This window comes from Echinops telfairi, unplaced genomic scaffold (assembly GCF_000313985.2).
Source record: "Echinops telfairi isolate 266 unplaced genomic scaffold, ASM31398v2 ScPeMD7_7424;HRSCAF=8462, whole genome shotgun sequence".
Taxonomy (NCBI): Eukaryota; Metazoa; Chordata; class Mammalia; order Afrosoricida; family Tenrecidae; genus Echinops; species Echinops telfairi.
In genome coordinates this window covers 28506485-28528366 of record NW_022111324.1, presented here as the reverse complement: position 1 = coordinate 28528366, position 21882 = coordinate 28506485, and the positions used below count along the sequence as shown (strand labels likewise).

At 38.3% G+C, this 21882-nt stretch overlaps 1 protein-coding gene across 1 annotated transcript in view; it reads right to left on the bottom strand.

The window, feature by feature from the left end:
- HMCN1 (hemicentin 1) overlaps window positions 1-21882 on the bottom strand; it is a 562350-nt gene that overhangs the window by 275112 nt on the left and 265356 nt on the right. Inside the window, exons 12-15 of the mRNA XM_004706670.2 lie at window positions 14261-14402; window positions 13000-13127; window positions 9999-10112; window positions 3409-3567 (exon numbers count right to left, since the gene is read on the bottom strand). Coding sequence (XP_004706727.1) covers window positions 3409-3567; window positions 9999-10112; window positions 13000-13127; window positions 14261-14402 — 543 coding nt within the window. The remainder of the gene's footprint in view (window positions 1-3408; window positions 3568-9998; window positions 10113-12999; window positions 13128-14260; window positions 14403-21882) is intronic.

Below are 21882 nucleotides of genomic sequence, written 5' to 3'. Positions count from 1 at the left end.
CACAGACTAAGACCCAGTTCCTGTGTGGTGTGGAATGCTGCAAATAAAGTCATTGCCAGGCCAACTTTCTGTTTGCTATCACAGTCTTATTTCTTTCCCAATGAATTCACAATTCACTATTCCTCTATCAAAAAAGGATAAAAATCATTGGCAGCTTTCCCTGCTGACCTAAAATGTCCATATCTTAAAGCCATGAAAATGAGAAATATAAAAAAGGAGACTTACTATAAAAAGCTAACATTGCAGAATAATAGTAAACAGGATTCTATTATTATTTTTGGTTGAGTTTTGTTAATGTACAGTACTAGGCCCATAAAAACATCATAAAGTCCAAATGGCTCCGTGATATGGATAAAAATATGGTTTTGTTCTTAAGTCACTGGATACTTAAATTTATGCCCACAAGATTTGGAACTCTTATGAATAATTTTATGCACTACTAACAGTTTAATAGTTAATTTGTTCCAAGTCCTTTTCTAAAAGCTGGGTAGAGCAGTGACTTGCAAAGTGAAAGATAAATGCTTAGTCTTAAATATTAGGCTACTAGAATAGAGAGAGAGTTTAGATGTAAAATTTACAGTTAAAAAGAGCTTTAAAAAGTTCATGCAAAAATGAAATTTTTTGAAGCTCTCTTGTAGATCTTTATCCATCTACATATTTATATATGTTTATATATATAGATGCATGTCTAATGTCATTCTATATCATTTTTCAAAACTCAAAAAATTAACAATGGCCAATTAATTTCTGAAGTTAATATTCATCTAGCTGACACATGAATTCGGTGCAGTGGATAAAGAGAAACCACACGTATCCTGAGAGCCCACCAAGTTTCAAGTTTCAAGCACCTCATCTCATATTTAAAGCCACTCTGTGAAGTAGGTAGCTTTTACATACTTATTGTATAGACAAAAAATAGGTGGGCATAAAAGCTACACAGGCAATGATGATTAGAGGTAGGATTAAAAAAAACAAAAAAACACTCTTGCTCCAGAGTCCATTCTCTTAACCATTTTGTAAATTTTTGTTTCAATGTGTGCTTTTCAACCTAATAGTGAAACCCACAACTATCAGCGTGATTGTGATCCGCCTATATCTTCATAGTTACATCCCATGTCCTTGAGACCAGCGAGCAGTAGATTCATGAGAACAGCGAGGGGCTAAGCAACCTCTGGGGGATGATGAGTAGGATTCCAATAATGAAAAATGAAACAGTTAAAAAGATGCTGACGTTAATATTAAGCTATTTGGCAACTGCTAACAGACATCAAGGGTACAGTAAGCAAACAATTAGATGTAGTATGTTAACTCCATCAGGGCGACTACTGGAATAAGGGTTAAGGAAGCCATTGTCTTAGACAGGGTCAGGGAAAGTAAAGATCTTGAATTGAGATGGAAGATAAAAGGAAGTTCAGTTCAGTTCAAGGAATGAAGGATAAACACAAAACATTTGTTGGAAAGCTCCCTCATCCAAGGCAAGTCACCAGCACACACAGCTCCAGCCCATCCATGGTGTATCTCTGGGCAGGACCAAGAACCTGGAAAGTCCAGAACCCAAACAGATGACCAAGAAGACAGAGAGTAAGCCACGAAAAATGTGTAAGATTGTTGGATTTTAAACAAAGAGGGGGATCTGAAAAGGGCATTCCAGTTTTGCTGGGAACAATTCCTGGGCTGCTCCCCTCTTCCGCTGCTCTCTGTACAGTTGTAAAGAATGTGGGGTAAATAGAAAGTCTATGTGCAAGAAGGAGGGAGAAGCAAAACCAGAAATGTGGCGAACTGAACCACTGTGCTCAGGACAGTACTTGAAAACAAGAATTGTGTAAGTATTGGTATCACTCCTCCTCGTTTAATCCTGACATTTACAGCCTGCTGGTAGATCCAGAAACATCCTCTACTTCGAGATTCCAATTTTGTTTCCAAGGCACTTCTCTTAATAAGCACAGTTTTAGTCATGGTTTGAATACATCTTGCTGTGCCCTCAACAGTCTACAGAGGTCCTTGTGGCCATTCCCTGCGTTGTTGATTCTACCCTCAGGGCAAAATCTCCCAGAAAGCAGAACATTCACCAGATGGCCCCAGAGCAAAGGGATCATAAAAGATCCCAGGAAGAACACATGAAGCTGACATAAAACAAAACATTGCATGGCGTTCATGTAAAGAATTAATAGAATACAAGCGTTATGTGTTACTTTTCTTTTAAAAAAACGCATTTTCATTCTAGTGCCTTGCTTTCATGTTAAAAAAGAAGCTTTAGCATTAAAAAAATGTTATTGCTGTTGTTAGTTGCCAATGACTTGGTTCAGACTCACTGTGATCCCACAAACGTAAACAAAAATACAATTCAATGAAATGTCACATTTTATAAGCTTTAAGTGATACAAATGTTTGAATTATCTGTTTATATTAAGTTGCCAGCTGGTTGCTTAAACTGAGTTGTTTTCTTTTCTATTTTACCACATTGTGAAGAAAGCTTTTGTTGTTTCTTTCCCAAAGAGACCAGAGATTGTGGAACAAAGGAGGGAAGGACAAACTTATTGAGTGACATAAGTGCGACTGTCACGCACATCTTTCGGATTGCAATGAACATTTATTTGTAAATAAATATACACTGGAGAGTAATTGTTAGCGAACTGGAAAAAAAAGTAAAAACACAATCTGCTACCTTTGTTGTCAACAGCTTCTCCCAATTACAGTTTAGGGGCAAAGTTTAATTTCTGGTCTGCAGATATTAATATTTAAAAAATGGGTATCAGAGTGAATGATTCCTGATAGGAAAATATTTGGCAATATCTGATATACTGGTTAAGCCCCCAATCTCTGAAATCAGAGGGGGAAAAAAAACCTAGTTGCTGTATAGCCAATTCCAACTCATGGCAGCGACCTCTTGTGTAACAGCAGAGCTATGCTGCAAGAGTTGCCCCCATGGCTGATTTTCCAGATTTTCTCCCCAGGTCTTCCTTCTGAGGCCCCCAGGGTTAATTCAGCCCACTAACCTTCTGTTAGCAGCAGCATATGGACCGTTCTCCCCACTCAACAATGCTGAAGACAGAAACCTCGGTTCACATATTCACGTTCCTCCCTCCTACCTCTATAACACCAGTCAATTTGTTTAGCCTCTCAAAGCCTCCATTTCCTTCTTTATATAACTAAGCTAATAAAAGCATCTTTTATCCTCTTAGGGCTGTTACAAAGACTTAAGGAAATAATGCATATAAAGATTATTTGCACACTGCATGTCATAATAATCAATACTAAGTATCATGACTATGTTAGTTATCTGAAATATGCATTTTACTTTTGCTATTCTGACAAAGGTTTCTTCTCAACTACTTCAGAGTTATTAAATATAGATAATTAGTAGACAGATATCAAAAAGAATTTGTCTACTGTCACCAGAATGCTTACAACCAACATCCAAAGTTATCTTGCCGGTGGCTCTTCCTGCCTCATTGATGGCTACACAGGTATAATCACCAGCATCCAGATCTTGTGTTTCTTGAATCTTCAAATGTCCCAATAAGGGGTTGATAATGAGGAATGCCGAGGGCCTTAGCTCAAGATCTCCTAAGTCAAAACAAAGGGGGTAACATTAAACACCACAATATTTGCATACTATTGACTTTGACTCTGCTGTTGGTTTAACATAAAGACTTCAGAACAAAGTTGACTATAAAGCTTTTAGAGTACCAATGTCTGGTGCAAAGGAGGCAGTGTTTACGCAATGAGAAAACGAAGTGTTTATTGGGATTGAAGTGATTTATTAGTCTATATAATTCTACAAGCTAATCTATGGCCAAAAATCTGGCCGGGAGATGGATTTTGCACAAATATGTCTAAATTAATATGCACCTAAATAAGAATAAGCTCTTTGAAGCCACATTGCGTACCTGGGAAATGGTGGCATTTATAACAGTATCTGTGTAAAGCAAAGACAGGCATGGAAACAAGTGTGAAAAAAGTTTTGACAGAAATCTTTGTGGCAAGATGAATTTCAGTTACCCAAGGGAATGTTTCAGAGACTAGGAAAAAATAAAAAACTCCCTGCCATTTAGTTGATTCTGACTCCTAGTCACCCTATAAGATAGGGTGGAGCTGCCCTGTGGGTTTAACTCTTGTAGTAGAAAGTCTCCTCTTTCTCCCACAGAGCAGCTGGGGGGTTCAAACTGCTGACTTTGCAACTAGAAGCCCAAATTGGAAGCACTGCACCAACAAAGATCAATTGCCATTCCTGCCCCCTGTAATCCAATCGGCATGCTTACAGCTTTCACAAGATCAACTCTAACTGGCAGTATTCAGCAAACCCAAAATCTAGTCGTAAGCCAAATTACAATCAACTCTGATTTTGGCTAATGATTAGAATTTCAGTTTGCTGGAAACTGGTTGGATTTTGTTTTGTGAAAGGTATAAGCATACGGAAAGGATTCCAACCAACAAAGCCTGGGAGGAAGCCACAGGATTCCTGCAAAGGAATAGGCAAGAGTGCATGGGGAGAAGAGAGCATGTGGGTGAAGGAATTCCAACAGTGATCAGAAGGATTCTGCTCTATGAACTTCCAAGGTAATGCTACCATTAAAATCTGTTTTATTCTAATTGCTCTATGTGTGGATTGTGATAAGAGTTGTATAAGCCCCAATAAAATGATTTTTTAAATCTGCATTATTCATCAAAGTTGTTTTTTTGTTTTGTTTTTGAGTTGGAGCAACAGGTTGTGAGGGAGGGCAAAATTCCGAGGGCAAACTTGTGGAGTTCGAAATTTTACTTCAATAGGACGGAAGAGTGACCTAAGAGAGACAACTTTTATCTTGGCTACCTGTCTTTGTTGTGTTATCACGCAGCATCTCGGCTCCCCTCAGAAACCTTTTTGTCTGAAGGCCACAAGGCCTCCACAAAGCTGTATATTCAATTAGACTTATCTTTATCCTTCCTCCCGGGGGTTTCCGCTCTGAAGAATGTAAACTAAGCAGGATAACGGGTATAAAAACAAGTGCAGAGTCCTGGGTGTTTCATGCCAGCTCAGTGTCAACAACTCTTTGTTTATTTGTTTGTATAGAGCGTGATGCAGACCATGTGGAGTTCCTCAAAACTCCCATGAGGTTTGAGGACTGCCACACTTGGAATTTCACAGTGCTCCCTGTTACCAAGTTTATAAAGATAGTCTCCAAACGCATACACACTAGCTATTTGCCTTGGATCTGAGGCCCTGAGAAGTAGCTCCCACATCCTCTGAAGGGCGAAGACAATGCCAAAACCAACCCAAAGCACTTGCTGACCAATCAGTTCTCACTCACAGTGATCCAACGACAGAGCAGCCTGTCCCTCAGGGTGTCCAAAGCTATAATCTTTCTAGAAACAAACCTGGCACAGACTCCCACAGAGCTGCTGCTGGATTTAAACACCCAGCCTTTGGTTAACATCCAGGAGCCTCACCATTATGCCACCAGGGGTCCTTGCTTGGACAACCCAAGAGCTAGTTATTTCCCAGGACATTTCAAGAAGCACCTATCAACACTCTCAAGGCAACAAACAATTTCCTTTTTGTTTTTATGTTTTTGAAAGGAAGGGAGTTCAAAGGTGCTCTAAATTTTTTTAAAAAGAAAGAAAAAAACAATAATAACAATCAACCAACAGTGCCAAAAGCATTTCTCAACATTCCAATATTTCAAACCTCAACTTTCCTTTTAGGCTTGCTACTACATACCACGCAAGAATCAGAGAAGCAACCAGAGCTGAGTCTCTGTGTCTCTGGGAAATTTTCATAAATAAAAGCAGATGATGTTGACATAAACTTTCCTCCTCCCAAGACAGGATGCAAGGGGATGTTCATAAGTATTCAAATGTTTGGGCTACAGTGGATTTAGATTTTGGGAATTGACTTTTATTTCTTCTGTATATGTCACATAGGGCATGCTATAGTGAAATGGGATCTCTTTTGCTAGTAGGTTTTTCTTTTTTTTCCCCTTCAAAATGACAACAATACATAGTTGATCAAGGACACAGGAGGGTGGAAGGGTGGGGAGGGGAGGGGACAAAAAAGGTGCTTATACCAAGGGCTCAAGTAGAAAATGTTTTTGAAACGATGATGGCAACATATGTACAAATATGCTTGATACAATTTATGTATGGAATTTTGTAAGAGCTGTAAGAGCCCCCAATATAATGGTTTAATGTATTCACACACACACAAACACGATTTTGAAGATGAAAAAAATTAAAATAAAATGTTCTAACAGATGTTTATAAAGTAGCATTAATGAAGCAAAACAAATTTGAAAAAAATAGTTCAATTTAAATTCATATTTTCTAGCCTCTCCTTTCTGGCTTTCAAGTGAAAAGTTTGCCATCAAATTATAGATGTTAGAGAAACAGAAGTTTTGAGATAAAAATGCAGTGTTACTCACTTAGTTTTAGTCTAACCCCTGCATTAGAAATTCTGATTAGAAATATATAGGAAATTAAACAAATGGATTGTTAACCCATTGTGGAATTTAACTCATTACCACTGTGGAAGGTTCAAATTCAAAGTGAAAGTCACTTCCATTGAGTTGATTCCAACTCATAGAGACCCTGTAGGACAGAGTAGAACTGCCAGTGTGGGTTTCCAAGGTTATAAATCTTTATGGGAGCAGAAAGCCTCATCTATCTACCAAGGAGAGGCTGATGGGTGTGAACTGCTGACCTTGCCGTTGACCGCACAACTCACAACCCACTCCACCACTGGGACTTTTAAGAATAGTCTAAATGTAACCCTGTCTTTGTAGCTATAAAGACAAGCACAGAGACTACAATAGCTGACACGCAATCCTTTCAAATAGTTGTTGGCAATTAAGAGATTCTCAAACTTTTTTGTCTCCAGGCCCTTTATGTTCCTAAAAATTTACATTCCTAAAAAATAGTGAGGAGTCAGATCTGAGTCTTTGTTTATATGGAGTGTGTTCATTTATGTTTAGCATTTAAGAAACTAAATTGAGAAACTTAAAAACATGCATTCATTTATTTTAAAATAATGAAGCCTTGTAATATTTCAGCACAATGAACATATTTTATGAAAAATAAAGTTTTCCAAAAGAATAGGAATTAACCGAATATCGTTTCATAGTTTTGCAAATATCCAGCACATTTTGCTCAATAGAAGGCAACTGAGTGTTCAACCTTGCTTCTTACTTCACTCTGTTGGCTATCCTTGCTGCACAGCCTCCAGAAATTTTCACTACAGTTGTGAGATAATGAAAGTGCAAAAGAAATCTTAATATAATTGTAAAACTAGGTTTGTCCTTAAAAATCCCTGATTAAATTTTGGGTGACCTTCCAAAATTCCCTGACAACACTTTGAGAATCACTCAATAGTTTTAATGTTTCACCATAAATATATTTTATGACATTTTAATCATGTGCCTGATATTCTTTGAACCCACTTGATATTACTCATTTCTAAAATGAGAGACCTAAAACTTTATTTTAGGAAATTTCGGAAATTTCTTTCTGTTGATGATCTAAATGAAATAAAGTTCATTACTGCTTCTTTTTAAACACTCATTCAATATGAATTTTCTCAAGAAAGATATGCACAGAAAGTTATCCTTATGATTTGAGCAGGACCTATTCTTATTCATTCCTGCTATGGAGGAATTTTCCAAAACTTCCTGGCATCTTGTTCCCCCACTGAAGTGAGAGAGGAGAGCAGGGCGGCTTTGGACAATTTCTTTAGAGGCAGCCCATATGTAGAAGAGTTTACCACCTGAATTCCACTCTAAGTAGTCCACTGTTGACTCTTAAGGAAAATTGCCTGCATGTGACTGGAAGTATAAATAGGCCTGATTCTAGGTTTGGAGCATATCTGTCTATTGTTCATGAACATCAGAGCAATGTTTCCCAATATGGTCTGTTAGCATCTAATGGCAATATTCTGTTTCTACTGGTTCAAAACTCAAGGGGAATGTGCTGTTATTTATTGGTCCCTTGAATTCTAATATCTATGGCTGAGGAAAGAGAGTGATGAAGAATCAGTTCTAGCATCTCCCAGGTAGTACTTGTGCAGAGAGGCCATTTGAGCATGGCTTTGTACCTTACCCTTCATGAAGACCAACTCATTTCCACGGAAACTAACCACGAGGAGAGCTCCAGTTTGGGAGAACAAAAGTCTCTGTGCGACAGTCCTCTAGCCAGGCAGAGATCAAAGCACATTCCATTGATTTCTGAATATTTATGTTCAATGTAGACTACTGACTAACATAAAACACACTAAGCTCCCTCTGAAACGTGTTTTGTCTGAGTCCATATCTAAAATTATAATGTGAATTCAAACACTTTATATATGTACATATGTATATATACTTCTTTTGTAATTCAAAGATTTAAATATTTCGGATAAGTAACATGAGTTTATATGTTAAATTAAATAAACCCAATTAAGGAACAAGCCCAGAAATGTTTTCATATCAGAGAAAACCTGAAAACTAGAAAGCGTTTAGCATGGAAAACCATGAGCAGGACCTTATCTCCCGGCTTCCTTTCCTGTTTTTGACTTGTCTTACAACTGCAAGTGATTGTTTTCTGCATAAAGGGCTTCTCATTTTTTTCACCTCGTGTTCCCCAAGAGTCGGAACTCGAGGTGAAGTCATCAGTTTGTACTGATGACATCAACCCGTTACTATGGGAATGTCCATGATTGAGCAAACAGCATCAGAACAATAGTGCTTTGTACTACTTACCATTTTTTATTTGAAGATTACCAAGTATTTTGCAAACAGAATCTCAATAATCCTAGCAACCTCTCTATTAGGATGTTTGTGGGAATCGCTCTTTCTCATGAATTGGAAGAACTGAGACAGAAGCAGAAGCAGGGCTTTTTACACAAATTACCTCTGTCAGCAACAGCCTGGACCCAGACCCAAGTGTATTCTCACATGACTGTTTCTTATTATAGAATCATCGAGGTACAAGCCTTGTGTAAGACAGAGAGACAGATAATGCCTATACTTGATACAGGCCTCTGCCAAGCCTGATGAATCTGGTCAGAGAATATGAGCACACATCTTCAAAGTGTGTCTTTATTTGAGTAGTTTGTAGAAAACACCCTGGAGAATGGAGAAAACCTCCAGAGCCATCTTCTGTAAGGAAGAGGAACTGAAATCAGTGAAACTACACTGAACATTTACTGGGTATTCCTGGAACATATTCTACAGGAAGCGACCCTAAACTAACAAAGAGAAGGTTCAGCTGGATTAGCAAAGGCTCACTTTTCCTTCCTTCCTTTTCGTGGCTTTGTAATCCACACCAGATGTCAAATTCTGAAACCTAGAGTTTGGAATTTTGAGTAATCATCCCCACTGAGATCATAAACACTTTTTATGGGGCTACTATGTCACACACCAAGACAAAATTTTAACAATACCCCCCCAACCACCACCAACCAATTTTAAGAGAAAGCAAAAGGAAGTGAACTAAACACTTACCGTGTTTCCCCGAAAGTAAGACACCCCCCAAAATAAGACCTACTTACAGCTTTGCCTTTCGCTGAAATATAAGGCATCTCCCCTGAAAATAAGACCTCCCCGAACATAAGGCCTCCCCGATAATAAGGCCCCCCGAAGCTACCGTAACTCTGGACTCTGGATCGCAGTGGCGGGCACTGCCACACAGCTCACTGTTGGCCACAGCGCAGCCAGAGCAGACAGGAAGTATGAGTAAATGTACCATAGAGTATGAGTAAATATACCATAGATTGTTGTACATGGAAATAATGGTACTAACAAGAAATTCTTGATACTGTAGGATTCACAGTTTGTCTAGTTATGCTGGTTTGTGATGACAACCACTACTGTACTGTATACAGGTAATAAATTTCCTTTTTTGTTGTTCAACAATAAATGCATACCATATTCTTCTTCATGGAAAAATAAGATATCCCTGAAAATAAGACTTAGCACATCTTTGGGAGCAAAAAATTAATATAAGACACTGTCTTATTTGGGGGGGGGGGAAGGGTAGAAGCATACCTTTGAACCATTTAACTTGAGGTGGAGGCACACCAGAGGTTTTACATTCCATAACAGTTGTATCCCCAAGGGCAACCAAGAGCTCACTCTGAACTACCTTCAACTTGGGGGCTTCTGGAAATGCAGAGACGTAGATATTCAACGACTGCACAATGCCACACACAACTCTGTTTATTAAATGATATTAGATAAAAATATCTTTCCATATTTACAAACGTGTGTCTATTCCAGTATTTACTCAGAGCACTTTTAAAACACATACACATGAGTATGTGATAAAAAAATCAATCATTAAGGAAAAGGCCTGTTAGCAAAATACTTTATAAATCTATGAAGTGTTTACGGTAAAACAGAATCCTAATGATTTAAAACAAGTAATTAATTAGTAGGTTCTTATGAAAAAGAGGAAAACATAATTCTGGAAAACTGAATATATATTATGAAAGCAATAAACAAATAACAGCAAGAAATACTACTGCTAATCACAGAAATATGAATATAATCGAAGGAGGAAAGATGCTAAGACTGACTTGGCTAAATTAAGTATTGGAATAACAAAATTGCTAATGAATTTGTAGTAATCTCCACCTTATTTTAAGTACTTCCTTATCTAATTACAAATTTTTCATATCTAATTATCTAGCTACGGTCAAGGACTAAAATTTCTTCTATTAAAAGAAAAACAACAGAGTCTCTGTATTTCCCTTTGATGCTACTTACAACTATTCCCTGCATTTATTGTGGTAGCACTCTTTGTTTCTCCCCAATAATACTTTATTCCCTCACATGTTTTCTCTCAACTGGGTATATAAGAGCTTTCCAACTTCGATTGAAGTCATTTTAAACTATGGCTTTTTTACTTTTTTGTGCTGGTTTGGTCTCCTGCTGAGGATTTGTATTTTCATCCCAAATATGCTAACCAGAAGCTTTATTTTAACAAGATTCCCATGATGGTTCCTATGGATACATACATAAAAATCACCTGGAGATCTAGTTAAGCTGTAGATTCTGATTTCATCTATCTGGTTGGAAATGAAAATTGTCAGTTGAGGTTGAACTTGAGTGAACTGGGTTGAAAACTCTGTGTTAAATCAAACTTTCATTTTACTGTTACTTTCCACTAAAACGGAAGCCAAACCAGTTGCCATCATGTTCATCCTGACTGATGGTGACTCCACGTGTTTCACAGGACTTTCAATGGCTGTGATTGTTTAGGAAGAATTCCTTGGGTGGTACAAATAAGCACTGAAAAGCTGGCAGTTCAAACCCACCACATGGGTGCCATGGAAGGCTGACCTGGTGATCTACTTCTGAAAGATCACAGTCTTACAATCCTCAGGTGCAACTCCTACTCTGCATATATGGGGTCAACACGAGTTGGGGGTGATACAAGAGTAATGGTTTGGGCTTGTACTTGTAATATTTTGGAAGTAGATTGTTTGGCCTTTCTCACAAAGTACTAATGTTAGTTGCCCTTGAGAGAGCTCCATGTGTGTAGAGCGAACTACTCCATAATGTAGCGCTGCAAGGCTCTGACTTTTCACACAGATCACCACGTCTCCTCCTACAGGCTCTGACTTTTCACGGCAGATCACCACATCTCCTCCTCCAGGAGCTTCTTCTGTACACTCTAATAACTGACTGCTCAACCAGTGGTTGAACAAACTACACAAAATACCCAAACCTGCTCTAGGCTCTTAAATATCGCCCTGCCTTTGTTAACATTGTTTCCTGTGCCTGAAATGCTCTTTGCTCCAGCTCTTTCAATCCCACTTATTCTTCTCAATTTAGTTTAGATCTAGTCTCCTTGGAGAACTATTTGTAAATTCCACCATTAGAATTTATCGCTTTTTCTGCTCCCTGCCCACTGTAGTATTTGTCTCCCTACCGTGTTATATTCTGTTATGTTTCCACCACCATCATGCAAGTCCCTGGAAGGAGAGAACTATTCATTTACTTATTTGTTTCTTAAATGCTATAGTCTGCAGCACGGCATTTTTGCATACCCTGGGTGTTTAACAAATTTTAATTATAGCATCTGCGTTTCCATTTTGGCTCCTAAGTGAATCAAACAGAATTTGTTCTGTCCAATTTGGGATTCTGTGTCAAGCACTCATTCAATATTTCCAATTGTCTGTTCCTTCTTCACCTGGGTGTTCTGCCAACATTTTTAATTCAGTTAACTCTGAATCCTTTTTAATTCACTTAACTCCATTTTCCTCTCCAAATTTATTCACGCTGCCATCTCCTTCATTTGGACAAGTGAGGCAATTATTTCCCTGCTCCCATGTTTAAAACTTGTGAAGCTTATGTTTCCTCCCTCACAGAGCCACTTCACATCCAACCATCTATTTTCACCATGGCTCTTGTTACTCTTTCTTCTCCATCACCAGTTTCCTCTCTCAGCATGAAGTAATGGAGAAGAAGCATGGTGAGAAGGTGGAGTTCCAGCCAATCGTTTTCACAATTTGTAAACTCACACTCAGCCTCATGAGTAATAAAGAGCTCATGAAGCAGAAGCATTCTATAGAGTCATATCCATTATTTTCAATAAATGTTTGATAATGGAGGGGTAAACAAAAGATGAAAAGGAAAATCACACTTAGGTGAGATTAATAGCAAAAATACTCTAAACCTTTGTGACTGTAAATGAGAACTATAAAGTAGAAGTTCAGATAAGCTACAGAGTATGTCTCATTTCTTTATTCATTTGAAAGTTAAATCCTGCAGAGCAAATGAATCATGGAAGTGAATTCTATGACCAATGTAGATTGCCCATAAACTAAGCTTCCTTGATTTCTGTTGGCGAAAGAGGTTATTCACTCCCTGAACTTTTAACTTAAATTAGTTTACTTATTTACTTTAACCAATAGTTGAAGCATATAATTTAATTATAACACTGCATATAAGTCTCTGATATAAAGTCTCAGAATAATGCACTTACATTGTTCTTTATGATATTCATTCTATTTTAGTTGTCTTTTAAACTAATGATACTTGCCAATAAATCTAAGTGAAGATGTTTGTTCATCCATTCCAGCTGAATTACTTGCCAGGCAGCCATATATTCCTGCATCTTTGGGAACTGAATTTCTGATAAATAAGGTACCGTCTGAGGTCATCCTATACCTATGGATCAGAAACAAAAGGAAAATACCATAATAACAGTATCAAATTACTACAGTCCCTTCCATCCAATATTTTCAAATATTTCAAAGTTTTATTTCTATATTCATTGCAGAAATAATGAGCCTCACCATTCTGCAAACATATTATATATATAATATATATATTATAAGTAACACATTATGTATATATAATAACAGCTAACATGTACCTAGTACTTGCTGTGTGCTAGAGGGTATTCTGGGAGTTTTTTCATTTAGTAATACGTTCATCTTTATAACCAACCAATAAATCAAGTGCTATTATTCTGAGTTACAAATGAACAAAGAGGCTACATAATTTACCCAAAGGCAGGGTTAGAAAGTGGAATAACTCAAATGTGAACCCAGTTAATCTTGTCCCATGTGGGGACCTGCCATGCTAAAGTATTCCTCAGCAGGAAACCCTTCAGGAGGAAGTGCATGTCACACCGTGAGTCAGTGATGAGGGAGTCTAGGAATAGAATCTGGCTCAGCATGCTGGATCATACCGAAGCCTTCCTCCTCATGCCAAACCCAAGTAATGGAAGCCCAGTGGTTGGAAACTTGGTTGCTGATGTTCCACATGCCCATTACACTCTGAGTGTAAGGCGATGCAATGTCTTTAAAAATCACCCAGAAGAATAAAATCGCGCTCATATGAAGTAGGGCAAAGGCAGTTACAACATGCCGGGCTCAGTTTAATCCAAACTGGTCTAGTTGCCGTTGCTTCTCCCCGTCTCTTCTGTTGAATCCAACAGCCAAGCTTTTACGAGGTGTCTGAAAGCTCCTTTACTCCACAGAATATTGATTACACACATTTTTGTTATTCAAGGTACAATGTTTATCATATAACCCAAAAAGCACGAGGGTGTGTGTGTGTACTTTACTTAGACCCAGTTATTGGATTCAAACTTAATAACCACAGCTCTAAAAACCTCATCAGAGATTTTATTATTATTACTATATTTTAAAATTTCCTGGCCTGTTTGCCAAATCTAAGGCTATGGGTTTGGGGCAAATATCACTAAATCACAGGGATTTGGTCAGATTAGTTTTATTTGGAAAGGTCATCCATTTATCTCTGTGAAAACGAAGAACATGATACAAACCCAGTACCTGTGTGAACCCACGATAAACATGTTGTTCATGGTCCATGTGATCTTGGGTTTCGGATAACCTGTTGCCGAACACATAATGGAGACCTCAGAGCCTGCTGTGAAAGACTGGTTCTTAGGCATCACAGTGACTTTGGGAGATTCTGCAAATAAAAAGAAAGCAAGGTGTCAGAGTTTGTGTTAGGAACTGCCTCTGTCAACTCAGGTGTAGGCTTCCCACCACCACACTTTGCCTTCGGCTCTGCTGACACCAACAGGGGTCTGGCTCTTCTGGTGCAGGAGGGAAAATAAAAGTAACAACAGCAAGCTAAGTAGACTCTCTTTGTGAGAGGGAAATGAATGTTATCCTAATGCCACCTCCCCCGGTGAGCGCAAATTCAACATGAACCAGCTTCTAAGCCACGGCTCTTCTGCTCTGTTTGAGCTAATCTTTCTCTTTTTATTTATTTGCTGATAAATGTGTTGAGATTGGAGACTGTGTCTTTCATATTAATCCATATTCCATTCCGTTCCATAGAATGTAACATTCTTTTCATGTTATGCTGGGGCTTGCATTGAATACACTTAAACCTGTTGATGGAATGCAGGCCATGAATTTTAACTTGGTTTTGACCTCTAATATCTGCCCCTCCTTGAAGACCCTGCAATACTGAACATTTGCCTCATGCTACTAGATTCTTAGGGCCTTGATGTGACAAGAAATATCAATTACTGAAATTTACTGCATTATAAAAGAAGACTTCAGGAAAGGATATATTATTTCAGGGATCTCTTGTCAAAAGGAAATCAACAATGACCTGAGACAAACTCTAGGAAGTTTATATATTTATCCTAAACAATTATACATTTTCTATCTGCATTACTACTCAAAAAGAATGCATATCCAAAGAAGGTACCACTCCTAAATGAATATGAAATATTCTTCTTTGTGTAAATATTTTCCAGTCAGTAGAAATAATAAAAATAAATTCATTTCCACTGTGATCGAAACAGATGCCAGGTAGATTCTATGAGTATTAACAAAATTAAATAAATTAGCTTAATGTGTTAAGGGAATTGTTTCCCATTTACTTACATTTTTATTATCAGTGAAACTGGGAAATTCAGTTAGTCAGTTAGATCAGTAAATGAGGTCCTTATTTCACTAAGAAAAGAATCATTTAGTGGAATCATCATACATTTGTAAGAGATTCAATTTGTATGGCAGCTACATATCCCAATGACCTTAATTGGTGCTTAATCATGAGCAGTTTATAATTGCTCCCCCACTTTTCCTGTTTACATTATGTTTCTCAAATTATGGCCATTGAGTCTTTGAAGTTAATGTTTGAAAGCTTTTTCCGGCTTGTGGACCTAAATGATAGCCTTATTATCCTGCAGATCCTTCTTGATGAGCACATGGTTAGGGAAATGCCGGAGGTCAAAGAAAGGCTAAACGCAGCTAGTAAGCTCACATCGTGATTCCACCTGTATACCATCATCTCTGAAATGGTGGAGGGACTATCATGCTGTGGGGGTATAGCCAAGATCTTGAGGAGATGAAGAAGAACTAGGAACATTTCTTTTTCCTTGAAACTTACTGAATGCCCAAATTTATCACAAAACATGTTCCTTATGTCTTGCTCATATTGACATAGGATTATTGCAAAAATGTAGGCAGCTTTTAAGATTTTATGTAAACATGGTGCCTTCCAAAAGTCTGCCAAATTTGGCCTGGCATGTTTCCCAGTCAGGATCGCACTGGTAGGCTCTGCAGCTCAGAGAGCAAAGTGAAAGTTAATGTCAGGATGCAGAGAACTAAGAAGTCATTGAGGAAGTAAAGCCTGGATATCCAGCGCTGCCCAGGGTCATGAAACAAGTCTGTGTAGACACACAGATGGGATGACAGCGCCCTACAGACGGTGAGACATCGACCACCGCCCTGGGAAGGCTATTCCTGCTGACAAGAAGAAGATCAGAAATTGCATGAACAAACAGAGAGAAGCAAAACTGGATTTTTGTCAAAGAGCAGTTGAATAAAGATTGTCAAAATGATTTAGCCTTTATTTGATTAGGTTAAATAAGAATATTATTAGATCTTACTGTATCTGGTTCAACTGGTCAATGTTTAACTCATGAAGAAAGAGAGAAGAATCTCTCATGCATTTGTCAGAATCCATAGTGTTGTCTGACATAAGGAGTGAAAATTCACTTAAACAATAAACTTTAGTTTTCATGTTTCAATATTGGTTTATGAAATGTAACAAATGTACCAACTAAATGTAGTATGTTAATAATTTAATATTCAGTGAAACAGTGTACAGGGGTGGGTAGAAAAAGAGGATATAATGTAACTTTCTATAAGCCTAAAATTACTCTAAAAAGTCGATTTAAACATACCTCTCTTGAATGAATCACTTGATCTGAGACTCAGGACCATAGTTGACAGGAGGCAAAACTTCAAATGGCATAATATAGTTTCACGAAGACAACGTAGTACATACTGCCTTATTCAGCAGCAACTGGGATCCTAAAACCTGTGAGTGGCCTTGGAAGGTGCAACGAATTGAATCTTCTAAGGTGGCACTATTCTCCCATCAGGAGGAAAGAAGAGTGAATGAAGTCAAAGATGCATGGAGACATTTAGTCCAATGGATGCCCGGGCCACATCCACACCAGTCTTCCTGATCCACAGACTGAGAGCACTGCAGGAGCCCTGCACCACTCCTGACATCTCTGAAAGGGGTCACGTTACAAAAACTGTAGGAAAAAATGCAAACTACAAAAAAAATTCAAATTCAAAAACATTGAGATTTACTGGTTGGATAGAGACTGGTGGAACCCTGTAAAGCTAAAGGCCTTGAACTGAACTCACACCAGTGACTCAGTTTTGAACCAAACAATAGATGTGTCTGAAAGGGGAACAATGGCACTGGGGAGATAAGCACGCCTCAAAATACTCAACCATTTGAGATCAGAAGGGTAGCAATTGCCAAAGGTGCAATTTCAGAAGGCTTGGGAAAGGACAAACGGAAACAAAAATATGGGGAGGACCTGAAATAGGTGATGTTACATTGTGGGGGTTGTAATCAATGACTTGAATCCAAATGTATGTGGACTGTGAAATGGAAAACTATTTCAGTCTGTAAGCCTTAATCCTACACTAAGATCAACATTAGAATTTTTTTTAATCTCGCTCTTATTTATTTTTAACAGAGTAAGAACACAGAATTGAAATAGTTCAACTCCATCAAAGAAGTGGTTTGCCCAATAGTAAACTTAATCTAAATCTCTTTATTGGCAATATAATTCCAAATTTTCAGTAAGAAAAAAGTGCTACAATTCTGTGTAGATGGTCAGAGGCAAAATTAGGCTTGGAGAGAAGAAATTTATTTCACCAGCTGGTTTTCACACTCATTCAATTACTACTATCATTAGAACTACATTCATCACCATGATCACCCCATTATCGCTGTTATCATCACCATCATTAAGAGCACCGTCAATCAGAACACTTTGTTTTTTCATTAGTCAAAGCAATGGAAACATATTGCTTTTAGGTCAATTTTACATTTGTTATTTAATTTTAGCTATATAAAATGTCAACTAAATATTTCTGTAATTTCATATCGGCGACTTAAAAGAATTTAATTTATATGAAAATAAGAATAATAATAAATGTAAATATATACTTGGATCTGAACATAGGATTAATAGTAAAGACCAACATATAGGATTATAAATCTCATGCAGTAAAACCACCTTCACTTTGCTTGCAAAGACTTAAAAAAAGAATAAGAAAACATATTTTCATGGACTTGATTCTGACTTATGGAAACCTCATGTGTGTCAAAATAGAACTGCCTCATGGGGTTTTCAATGGCTCACAAACCTTCAATTATTTCACTAGTAGCCTAGTATAATCCATTTGCACCAGCCGGGGATATTCTACAAATATTAGGGAAGATAGAATCCTCCGTAGCCCTCTAGTAAAATGATGACGTTATTGTCATCAAAAGGACAACAGCTGTTCCCCATTAGAAAGATGAAGCTTTCTGTTCCTAAAAAGATTTATAGTCTCAAAACCACGTAGGGGCAGTTCTAGCCTGTTCTGTAGAGTCACTGTGAATGTTTGCTTTGGGTTCTCTTCACACTTCAGATGCAAATATCCACCAGCAGTCAGCTAATTCTGGTTTATTGTTGCTATGCCTCTTGTCTGTCGATTTGTGGTACTGTCGTGACTTTGTGTTCCTGTAATACTGGAAGCTATGTCAGCACTATTTCAAACACTAGCAGGGTCACTCCTAGTGACCAGGTTTCAGCAGAGCTTCCAGACTAAGAAGAGACTATGAGGAAGGAAGGAATGGGCTGTCCACTTTCTGAGAATCGGCTACTGACAGTCTAATGGGTGGCAGCAGAGCAGTGTCAGGTACTGAAAAACTCATGAAGAGCCTGGGAACACTGTCGGATACAGTGCTCAAAGGTGAGCTTCCAACGGGGATTGGACGGCACTTCAAATATAACTAAGGAAGAGCTGCTTTCTCAAAATAGACTCAACCATAATACCTTGGTTGGCTTAAAGCTTTCGTGGCTTTCATTTGCTGATGGAGCGTGACTCAAAATGAGAAGAAACAGCTGCAACTATCGACTAATAATCAGAATATGGAATGTACGAAGTACGAATCTGGGAAAACTGGAATCCGTCAAAAATGAAATGGAATGCATAAAGACCAGTAACTTAGGCATTAGTGATCTGAAATGGTCTGGTGCTGGCCCTTTTGAAGCAGGCAATCATGGTTTACAATGTCGGGAAAGGCAGATTCAAGAGAAAATGTGTTCCATTCATCAAGTATATTCAAATGCAATGTTGTCTGTGATGGGTCAATATCTATATGCACCTGGGGAGATCCAGTTAATACAACTTTCATTCATATTTACACACCAACCAATAAATCAGGTGAAAAAGAAATTGAAGAATTCTACTAACTTCTTCAATCGGAAATTGATCAAGCAAGCAATCAAGATGCAAAGATGGAAACAACGAGGAACTAACAGTAGTTGGAAAATATTGCCTTGGTGATAGAACCTAAGCTGGAGATCACCCGAGTCACTGAAATGAATTCAGTTCAAGGACTGTAGGTTTCCCAAGGGCCATGTCTCCAGGGAGGGTTCCACCAGTCTTTATCCAAGTGTTGTCTCTTTCATAGTTTGAATTCCTTTTCTGCAGTCTTCCCCCACTCTATTAAAGACCTTCTAATTTGATCCCTTTGAGAGCTGTCAGGAGTGAGAGCTGGGCACCATCCAGTTCTCTTGGTCTCTGGATCAGGAAGACTGATCTTTATGGGGCCCAGGAGTCCACTGGACTAACTGTTTCCATGCATCTTTGAGTTCATTCACTCATCTTTTCTCCAGATAGGAGAATAGCTGCACCGCAGAAGGCCACTCACAAAGTTTTAAATCCAGTTGCTACTCAACAAGGTAGCATGTAGACCATTGTCCTTGTGAAACTATATTAGGCTTGTTGACTTGGATCATTCCAGTGCCCGAAAAAGTAATCTAAAAAGCTCAACTATATGAAGAAGAAAGTGGCATCAGGATTAGAGGAAAATTCATTAAAAATCTGTAATATAAGAGATGACATAGCCATGCTTGCTGAAATTAAAGAAAACTTGAAGCACTTACTCATCAATGTCAAAAGCTAGGTATGGATTATATCTCAACATAAAGAACACCAAAATCCTCACAACTGAACATCTGAAAAGTAGCATCATAATAAATAGAGAAAGATCGAAGTTGTCAAGGATTTCATTTTATTTCCAATAATAGCCAACACCCATGGAAGCAATAGTCATGATATCAACTAATGTGTTTCCCTGAGAAAATCCACTGCCCAAGACCTCTTAAGTGTAAGCGAACAAAGATGTCACTTTAAGGCCTAAAAGGTGCCTGACCTGAGCCACAGTAATCCCAACACTTGCATATCCCTGTAAAGATGGACAATGAACAAGAAACACTGAAGAAGATTTGATATACTCTAATTATGTTGATGACCCAAAATATTTAATATATCATGAGCTGCCAGAATAACAAACAAATCGATGTAAAAAGGGGGGAAAAAAACCCAAACAAACAAACCCCAGAATGTTCCTAAGAAGCGAAGGTTGCAAGAATTTGTCTTATATACTTTGGACACATTTTCATTGCTACTTCCTAACTTTAATTTTGCTACTGTTATGTATCAGATGACCCCTGTGAAAGGGTCGTTCGACCCCCAAAGGGGTAGAGACCCACAGATTGAGAATTGCTGAACTAGAGGTAAGTTGTATGTTTCATTGGTGCTATACTCCACCCTGACTGGCTCATCTCTCCCTTGTGACCCTTCTGTAAGGGGATGTCCAATTGTCTACAGATGGGCTGTGGGCCTCCACTCCGCACTGCTCATTCACATTGATATGATTTTTTGTTCTGGGTCTTTGATGCCTGATACCATATCCCTTTGACATCTCATGATCACACAGGCAGGTATGCTTCTTCCATGTGGGCTTTGCTGCTTCTCAGCTAGATTGCCGCTTGTTTATCTTCAAGCCTTTAAGACCCCAAACGCTATATCTTTTGATAGCTGGGCACCATCAGCTTTCTTCACCACATTTGCTTATGCACCTATTTTGCTTTCAGTGATGATGTTGGGAAGGTGAGCATCACAGAATGCCAGATTATGAGAACAAAGTGTTCCTGTGTTGAAGGGGTACTTGAGTAGAGGCCCAATGTCTGTTTGCTATCTTAATACTTAACGTATGAATATATGTACATAGATCTATTTCCCTATGGATCTATATAAATATATTTACATATTTACATGCCTATATTTAGACTTCTAAAACTGTTCATTGCCTCATAGTTCTTTCCTATATTTCCTTTTACTTTCCTCTTGTCCCACTGTCATGTCGAGCCTTCATTCGGGTTTCAGTAATTCTTCTCAGCTATCTTGCCATTGATTGATCAAGTCCCATCAGAAATCCTAGACCCTCCTCGCCATCAATTTTAGATAATTTGTTGTTCTTTGTGCCTGGGTTGTTTGACAACCCTCTTCCTTTCCCCAGCCTTCCCCTTTCCTGTGTCCCCCTGGAACCATTGGTCCCATTGTTTTCTCCTCCGGATTGTTTATCCTGCCTATCTTATCTAGATAGGCCTGCAGAGACAATACTAAGCACAAAGCAAGAAAGAGCAAAACAAAGCAACAAAAGAAAACAAACAAAACAACAACAACAAAAAACAACTACAAAAAAGAAAAGCCTATAACTAGTTCCAGGTCTGTTTGTTGACCTTTAGGAGTGTTTTCCAGTAGTCTGATGAGGAGCCACGCCCTGGGCCCAAAGTCTATTTTTTATATTCCCCGAGGATTTCATTGCTTTGCTCCCCTTGCTGCTTTATTACACGCCCTTAGTTTTTTGCCCCAACACACACTTTATTTTTAAATAATGTGTACTATGTTGTTGTTGGTTAGGCAACATTGAGTTGGTTCTGAGTCACAGAGACACTATGTACAACTGAATGAACCCAGACACTATGGACAACAGAATGAACCCAGACACTATGGACAACAGAATGAACCCAGACACTATGGACAACAGAATGAACCCAGAC